General features: G+C 41.0%; 1 protein-coding gene across 1 annotated transcript in view; it reads right to left on the bottom strand.

Moving 5' to 3' along the window:
• Positions 1–7,658, bottom strand: part of FAM228A (family with sequence similarity 228, member A) — a 32,452-nt gene extending 24,794 nt beyond the window's left edge. Inside the window, exons 1-4 of the mRNA XM_006835300.1 lie at positions 7,652–7,658; positions 4,123–4,229; positions 2,856–2,924; positions 1,529–1,720 (exon numbers count right to left, since the gene is read on the bottom strand). Coding sequence (XP_006835363.1) covers positions 1,529–1,720; positions 2,856–2,924; positions 4,123–4,229; positions 7,652–7,658 — 375 coding nt within the window. The remainder of the gene's footprint in view (positions 1–1,528; positions 1,721–2,855; positions 2,925–4,122; positions 4,230–7,651) is intronic.
• Between the last annotated feature and the right edge of the window lie 1,707 nt (positions 7,659–9,365).

Below are 9,365 nucleotides of genomic sequence, written 5' to 3' on the forward strand. Positions count from 1 at the left end.
ACCGTCACAATTGTAAAGGTAGAAGTTTTGTAACAAAAACAGGGGAGTGGTTAATCTTACAATCCAGAAACAGAGGACCCTAGGACCATCAAGGGAGAGGAGCACAAGCAGAATGTGGGACATTATCCAGAGAAGCAGCAACGCCAGAGATGGAAGCAGAGATGGGGACAGGGAGAGGGGGAGTGGCTGAGGACTCTAGATTCATGGGAAGAGAGGGACTAAGAGCCAGGAGACAGACTTGCAGAATGACCCCTTAGAGGTGCAAATTATTATATATGCCTAAGTGTTTTTTTTCTTTTCTTTAAAAAAAAAGCTAAATGATCAGAGAGAAATACTGTTAATTGATGGTACCTGGAGGAGATTATAATCATTGTAATGAAACAAGGTGTATGATTTGTTGAATGTAAAACTGATGATCTGCCCTGTAAACTTTCACTCAATCCACAATAAAAACCGTAAAAAAAAAATCGCAGGTTGAGGAGGAAAAAAAAAAAGATTTACAGCCTCGGAAACCCTGTACAGGGTCTCGCTATGACTGGGAACTAACTCCATGACACCTAACAACAACAACAATAGATTTAAAAAGGAGTCCTGGTGTGGTACTGTGGGATAGGCACTTGACTGCAAGGCCAGTTTGAAGTGCAAAGTTGTCAGTTCAAACTCACCAGCTGCTCCTTGAAAACCCCATGTAGGGTCACTATGAGTCAGAACCAACCGGCTCAAAGGCACTTAAAGCAACAAAAACAAATTTTAAAAAGGAACCTGATTTCAAAGTTTAAAAAAAAAAAAAAAGAAAAGAAAATCTGTGAAATGAGAAACCAAAATTCTGTGGTTGCTTTATGAAACACAGAGCATAGAAACCGGCAGCCTCTATACATAATATGTGGCTAACTAACCTAATAACTAGGTAATCCCATTCTCCCTTGCACAATTCCTACAGAGATTGGTAAATCAGATACTCTTTTCCAGGCCCACTGTATCATTGGTCCTTAGCGTTAGAACCCAGTTCTAATCAATGAGACCAAAGGAAAAGTCTACTAGAGACTTCTAGGATGTACTTCCTGATAAAAGGAACAGGGTAACGGGTGAATCTCAGAGCACCATTCCTTACTCCTTTTTATGCCTTGACCACAGACCTGGAGCTGTAAGCACTGTCATCTAAATGTGCGGACAAAGGAGGAAAAGTAAAACAGTAAGTATAGCGTCCTTGATAAAAAACAGAAAAACCCTAGGTTGCAAATGGCATTGTTATGCTGCCAGAACCCCTGTGAGACCTCCAACCTCTGGACTTCTTGTTAAATAATTTTTTTAAATGTCCTTATGGCTTGAGCCACATTTACCTAAAAGCATTCCTGATAAATCTAGTTCCAAATCAATTATCTCTACCCCTCCACCCTAAACTAGGGTTGTTTTTTTTAAAAAAAGTCTGTACTAAGTACAACCTTGGAGCTGTTTACATAAACAGTGAGATTGTTGGTCTAACTCTTCAAATTATACTTTATTTAAAAATAAATTAAATTTGCAGTACCGTTTTATTTGTATGCTGTAAATAATATTCAAAATTCTCTTGTTTTGTGTTTTTCAGTCCTCTATGTGAAATTACTTTTTCCATAATTCTTTGCTGAAGAGGCTCTGCAATATTTTCAACCCATTTTTTATGTAATATTTCCTTTCTTCTTTTCTTAAAAATGTCCAGATGCTGAAAATATGTATCTAATCTCTAACAAAGTGATTTAAAAAAAAGAGCAAAGCAAATTATTATAAAATGTTTTCCTATATTGTCATTAAAAAGGGGAGGAGGGTTTTGTTCCCACTCGTAAACTCTCAGCCACATTCAGGTTGTAAAGTCCTAGCATAAATTGAAGAACACAATGAAGTTCAGAAAGAGAACCAGAAAGCACAGAGCAGGGAGGACTCGTAGAAAGTTCTAAACCACAACTGAGCCTTCAGAATGAACCACATGAAACCATTCCTAGCTCATGAACCTCTTCTTTTTAAGTATTTAGAAGCTTTCCCTAATCATTTTCCCATATCTTTACCTTCATCATTAGAAAATTCTTTGACACAATTTGTAGAGCAGAAAAAGAGCGCTCAATTTGCTCACAAGGCTTCTCTCTTAGAACTTAGAAAGGAAAGGTAATTCTACCTACCTCTTTTGCTGCTCAAATGAGAAAATGTGTGAACTCCCTTTATGAACTATAAATCACAATACAAATGTCAAAGTTGTATTATAACAGCCAATTTCAACCCCTCTCACTGCAAATAAAGCATTCATGTGCTTATTAATTTCATAATGAGTATCAGTACTGGTTGAAGTCCTGGTATGGTGCTGCAGGATAATGCGCCTGACCATAGGTCAGTTTGAACCACAAGGTCCGTCAGTGGTTCAAACCCACCAGTTGCTCCTTGGAAACTCTATCCAGGGTCGCTATGGTCAGAACAGATTCAACAGTACTTAACAACAACAGTTAGTACTGACTTGTCATTGTCCTTAAATATGAATTTATTTCTGATGTCTTTCTATATCCTCACTAAGATGGAGGAAGATATGGGAGGGAAAGATAAGTTTTAATAGGAAAGAATTTCTATTCAGTATCAGGACACAGAAGGGAAGCAGTTAGAACAGCCTCTCAGATCTCTTAAAGACAGTTCCAGGCAGAACTACAGGGAAAGGATTTGGACCTGTTAATGATCCTGCAATGGAGTGGCACAACCTCAGATCTATGAGGTATAAACAAAAAAATCAGAGAAGTCTCATTCTCCCCACAAAATGAATCTCCTTGATATACTAATCAACTCTTAATCTAGTATTCATCACTCTTGCTAACCTGAAATATACTGTAACTAATTCTTACCTTCACAGCATAACTTTCTCTAAGTAATATTACATTTACAGCTTCATCAATGTCTTCTTTGGCTAATGCCTAAAATTACAGAATTGAAAATTAAGATGTAAATCCTAAAGAAATAAATCAAAATTACAAAACTCAGTGTATTTCACTAATATTTTTAGTGTAAATACAATGTCTATACCTCAAAGCATATTTTGTAATTTATGTTTATGGAAAATTTCAAACAGGAGTCCCCATAAACTTATTCACCTAGGTTCACCTAGAGTTATCAACTCTAGAGACAATCTTATTTCATCTAAATCCCCCACCCCACCCCTGATTATTTTGAAATAAATAACTGGTATGATTTCATTACCATAATTTTTAAATACCAAGAAAGCTTACTAATTAAAAGATCATCTCAAAAGTAAATCCTCTTTTCAGACATTCAATACGGATTTTCTTAAAGGGATTCTCAAGTTTCCTGCCTTCTGCTAGGTTTCTTTGCAAGTCAAAACCACAGAAAGGTGGATTTAGTTCAATGTCTCCTAAGAAGCCTTTATGGCTTAGTGAGTTAAGCTTTGGGCTACTAGCCACAAAGTCAGTAGTTTGAGCCTACCAGCTGCCTCTCTGTGAGTTTAAAATAAATCACCATCTACTCTGGAGAATGTTGGGAATAACATTTTTCAGCCATTCTAATAACATTATTGGCAAATATTATACATATGTATTTTTCAGTCACGTGGTAGGTTTTAAAACAAGTTTACAAAATAGACAGCTTTTGTCATTAATGGTTTTTTTCTTTATGATTTGCCAGAAAGTAAAAGGAAAATGTTAAGAATTAGTAGCAGCACTTTTGAAACCTAGTGTCCTATGTGCACGCATAACAAAAATTGAGCATCTCACCATTCATATTATCATGATAAATGGGACAAAGTAAAAGAAATTTCCAACAGCTTGTCTTCAAAGGGAGATAAGTTATGGGATCATATAATGCAATGGCACTTCCTTTAAAAGATCAGTGCTTTTCCAGACCTTGAAGGATCAGGGATCCACGAGCCTCCCAGGATCTAGTTATCCTGTAGGGCAGTGGCTCAAGCTCACCAGCTGCTCCTCAGAAACCCTATACAGGGTTGCAACGGGTCCGAATCCACTCAACAGCACTTAACAACAACAACTAACAACAATATTTCCCAGATGCTCTTCCTGTTCTAGAGAATACAACTGCAGCTAACTTAAGGAGTCCAAGTCCTATTACCAAATAATGCCTCAAAATACCATGCTATTTTACCTCCATTAAAGAAACTGCCGTGGGGTCTGGCCATTCTTTTAATTTTCCTAGAGTGAAATGGTCACCATAGTTCGAAGTTTTCATGGCAGCCACAGTTAATACAATCTCTGAGAAAAGAAAAGTGAGAGGATTTAGTAAGATGATAGTGGAAATGTTTATATGTTTATTTTGGGCTCAGAAAGTGGTTTGAATCCTTGCTTCCCCACTTACTAGGGTATATAATGAAATGTGCAATACTTGCAGTTAGAAAACCAAAAGGGAAGACTAAGGTCAGCATTTCTGAAGCTGCAAGAACTGAAGAAAAAATTCAAGCCCTGACTTGCAAGAATTCTAAGGGTAAATGGAGACCTGAGGTGGCACTGTAGGATAAGCATTGGATTGTTAACCACAAGGTTGGCAATTCAAACCCACCAGCCACTACTTGGAAACATTACATAAGGTCGCTGAATCAGAACTGACTGGACGGCATTTAGCAACAACAACATGGGAAAAATATTGAATACTGCAGAAAACATCAAAAGAAGATGGAAAGAATACACAGAGTCACTGTACCAAAAAGAAATGGTTGGGGACAAGAATACCCAAAGTTGCAAATAGTACCCATTGGACCTAGCCTTGATGGCTTGATAATCAGAACTTGAATAGAGGAAGAAAGAAAAAAACAATTTTTGATAAAGGAAACAAGGGTAAATTACTACAATTTGATGAACTTGACCTATACTTATGGATGTAGTAACTCTAAATACCAACAGAGAAGGAAGGAGTCTTCACATCAAGTATTAATGCTATCCCCTCTGTACACAAAGATAGGGATGGGCAACTTAGACATTGGCTACTTAAAATGTGGGGGTGATAAAGGCATGAAGTGACTGGCTTACAAGCTTTCAAGGGAGAATTTAGTTTAATAGTATGTGAGGGATGAAAGAGTCCCCACTGAGTAGTTTTCATCTTGTCTAGATGGGTCTAGTGAAAAGAGATGGGGATAAAATTCTTATGATTCAACAATGAGTAATAGTTATCATGACTAATTGCGACTGCCTCAGTTGTAAAGGTAGAAGTTTTTTAACAAAAATGGGGGAGTAGTTAATCTTACAGTCCAGAAACAGAGGACCCTAGGACATCAAGGGAGAAGAGCATAAGCAAAATGCGAGACCCTATCCAGAGAAGCAGTGACACCAGAGATGGAGGCAGAGATAGGGACATGGAGAGGGAGCAGCTGAGGACTCTAGATTCATGGGAAGAGAGGAACTGAGGGCTGGCATCCAGGAGGCAGGCAGACTTGCAGAATATGCCTTTTGGTGGTATAAATTATTATATATATGCCTGAGTCTTAAAAAAAAAAGAGCTAAAGTGAATAGAGAGAAATACTGTTAACTGATGGTACATGGAGGAGATTATAATCATTGTAATGAAATAAGGTATATGATTTGTTGAATGTAAAACTGATGATCTGCCCTGTGAAGTTTCACTCAATTCACAATAAAAACCTTAAAAAAAAGAAAGAAATGGTTAGTATTCAATGATTTCAAGAACCAATGGTACTGAAGGAAGAAGTCCAAGGTGAACTGAAGGCATTGGCAAAGAACAAGGCTCTGGGAATGGATGGAATACAAACTGAAATCTTTCAGAAAACTGATGCAGCACTGGAGGTGCTCATTCATCTATGCCAAGAAATTTGGAAGACAACTACCTGGCCAACGGACTGGAAGCGGTCCATAGTTGTGCCCATTCCAAAGACAGGTGACTCAACACAGCATGGAAATCATAGATTGTTATCTTAACATCACATGTAAGCAAAAGTTTGCTTAAGATAATTAAAAACTGGTTGCAATACTATATCAACAGGGAACTGACAGAAATGCAGGCCGGTTCAAAAGAGGACCTGGAACTATGGATCTCATTGCTGACATCAGATGAATCTTGACTGAAAGCAGAGAATCTTGAAAAGATGGTTACTTGTGCTTTATTGACTATGGAAAGGCATTTGAATGTGTGGATCATGACAAACTATGGATAATACTGTGTAGAATGAGTATTGCCGAACATTTGATTGTGCTCATGAGCAATCAGTACATAGACCAAGAGGCGTTCAGTATCCCATTGTTCTATTGTTCTGTTGTTTGAAATCAGAAAAGGTGTGTGCCTGAGTTGTATTCTTTCCCCATACTTATTCAGCCTGTATGTTGAGCAAATAATCTGAGAACCTGGATTATACGAAGAAGAATGTGACACCGGTGTTGGAGGAAGACTCATTAACAACCTGAAATATGCAGATAATACAACCTTGCTTGCTGGAAGTAAAGAGGTGTTAAAATACTTACTGATGAAGATCAAAGTGTACAGCCTTCAGTAAGGATTGCATTTCAATGTAAAGAAAACAAAAATCCTCACAACTAGACCAATCAATAACATCATGATACACAGTAAAAAGACTGAAGTTGTCCAAAATTTCATTTTGCTTGAATCCACAATCAACAAGCATGGAAGCAGCAGTAAAGAAATCAAATGATTGCATTAGGCAAGTCTCATGCACAAAACCTCTTAAAAGTGTTAAAGAGCAAAGATAACAGTTTGAGGAGCAAGGTGCACATGTCTGACCCAAGCCAGGGTATTTCTCAATTGCTTCATGGTGGTGGTTGTGAGCCGTGGAATTGGTTCTGACTCATAGAGACCCTGTACAGGGTTTCCCAGGCTGTGAATCCTTACCGGAGCAGACAACTTCATCTGTCTCCCTCGGAATAGCTGGGGGATTAGAACTGCTGACCTGTGGTTAGCAGTCCAATTTATATCCACTACGCCACCACGGGCCCTACTCGCCTCATATGCATGTGAACGTTGGACATGAATACGGAAGACCGGAGAATTGATGCTTTTGATTATGGTGTTGGAGAATATTGAAAGTGCCATGGGCTGCCAGAAGAACCAACAGATCTGTGTTGGAAAAAGTGCAGCCAGAGTGCTCCTTGGAGGCCAGAGTGGCTAAACTTCATCTCTCATACTTCGGACACATTGTCAGGAGGGATCAGTCTCTGGTGACGGATATCATGTTTGGTAAGGTGGAGGGTCAGAGAAAAAGAGGAAGACTGACAGCGAGATGGATTGGCCAAGTGGCAGCATCGATAGACTCAGATGTAATAATTGTGAGGATGGCGCAGTACCGGGCAGGGTTTCGTTGTGTTGTAATTAGGGTCGTTATGAGTCGGAACCGACTCGACAGAACCTAACAGGCCGGGAAGTAAAACAAAACCAACCAACCAACGTCTCTGCGCCTCCAGTCAAATGAGGGCGATTCTCTCTCTCCCCCGGCGAGTCTTGGAGGGGGGTCAAATCAGGGCATTTTGTTCCGTGTCACCTGGACTACTCCACCGGCGCCCCAGACTGCCCTCCTGGCAGGACCTGCCTTGGATCGCGGTTCCCACCAGGGAGGGGAATCCCACTCTCTAGTTGAGACGCCAAGTCCTAATCTCCAAGGCCCGTCGGTTTTCTCTGGGGAGGTGCTACAGCCCAGGAGCGGTGCCCAGCGCCGCACCCTCCATACCGGCCTCCAGCGGCAGAAACACCTCTTCCGGCCCCAGCGGGCTCCCTAGCGGCTCAAGTCTCCTCAGGCCCACGTTGGCGCAATGGCTAACGCTGGCCTCCTCACCGGAAAGTGCCACCGAGAATTGACCCCTCGCGCACAGGGTGGTCTTTACAACCAATATTCCATAAAAGCAAAGAAACGTTGTGTTCAAACGGGGTCTTCCCATCCCAACCTCCTACATTTTCCTCCAGAGCAGGTAAGACCAGGAAGCTGGAAGCCGGTGGAGCGAGTCTACTGCTCATGAGCAGCTCACCACCCGGGCCCCTTTCCCAGCAAAACTCACTCAGCACCATGGAGTCCATTCGTGACTCATAATGTTGTTAAGTGCCGTGGAATCGGTTCCGACTCACAGCCACCCTATGTAGGGTTTCCCAGAAGCGTCTGGTGGGTCTGAATCGCTGACCTTGTGATTAAGCAGTTCAGTGCTTATTCTACAGCACACCAGAACTTGTGATTTATAGTGACCTTATATAGAGTTCGGTGGTGGTAGTGGTTGTGTGCCTTGGATTTGGTACCAACTCAGAAAGAAATCTTTCTCCCTTGGAGCGGCTGGGGATTCAAACTACAGAACTTGCAGTTAACAGTCCAAAGGGGAATCCACCAGGGCACCTTCAATACAGGGGTTATGAGACTAACTCTTCATCTTTCTCTCAAGTGAAAGTGGTTTGAACTACTGACCTTCCCGACAAAAATCTAACACCTAACCCACAGAGCCACAAAGCCAATGTCCAACTAAGGCCAAAATTCGGTTAAGGTCTCAGTTCAAGTTCTGGCTCCAGGTCAGGTACCCAGGGCCCCACAATGTTTCCGGAGTAGAGTTCTCTATCTGAAGACTGCTATTTGCATGGGGCTAATGTCCTCCTGTGATATTTGTACAAATAAACTTGAAGTTCTAGGAAGGTGCCCTGGAGAGATGAGGAAACACCCAGAAAATGCTCTGGAAAAGAGCCCACATGAGCCTTGCTTCTTTCCCCAGCCTGCCAGTGAGAAAGGCAATGTGGGCTTAAGTGGTGTTAGGGTTTAGGCCAAAAATAGCAGTCTTTTGTGTATGTAGTTGTGGAGATACCAAAAGAAACACCAGAACTTAATCCAAGAGATGCTGGTTTATTACAGAGAAGAAAATAAAAGAGATGGTTTACACAGGGAAACTTACTGACAAATGACTGGACAGTGAAGCTTTCCTTAGGAGGGGTGTAGGCTAGGGTATTTGTTATATCATGGGTTATACAAGTTTCACAGTATCAGAGCAGTTAAAGCTGGTATGGAGAACAAAGAAAAGGTAGGAAAATCACAAAGTGCGGGGCTGCCTGCCCCTTCCACAAGGACAAGCAGTTTTGGTATGCATAGTGGGAGGAGGGGGCTGTCAGCTAGATTACAGGAGCAAGGAGAAGGAATAGGAACTATGGTTTGAGTTGACGTTGTTGTTGTTGTTAAGTGCCGTCGAGTTGGTTCCGACCCATAGTGACCCTGTACAGAGTTTCTGAGGCTGTAAATCTTTACGGGAGCAGAAAGCCTCATCTTTCTCCTGCGGAGCCACTGGTAGTTTTGAACTGCTGACCTTGCGGAGCTACCAGAGCTCCTTTGGACTAAGTTGATAGGGACTGATAATTTACACATTATTGTTAAGTGCTTTCAAGTTCATTCTGACCTATAGTATTGCTGT

Source organism: Chrysochloris asiatica, unplaced genomic scaffold, assembly GCF_000296735.1.
Source record: "Chrysochloris asiatica unplaced genomic scaffold, ChrAsi1.0 scaffold00016, whole genome shotgun sequence".
Lineage (NCBI taxonomy): Eukaryota > Metazoa > Chordata > Mammalia > Afrosoricida > Chrysochloridae > Chrysochloris > Chrysochloris asiatica.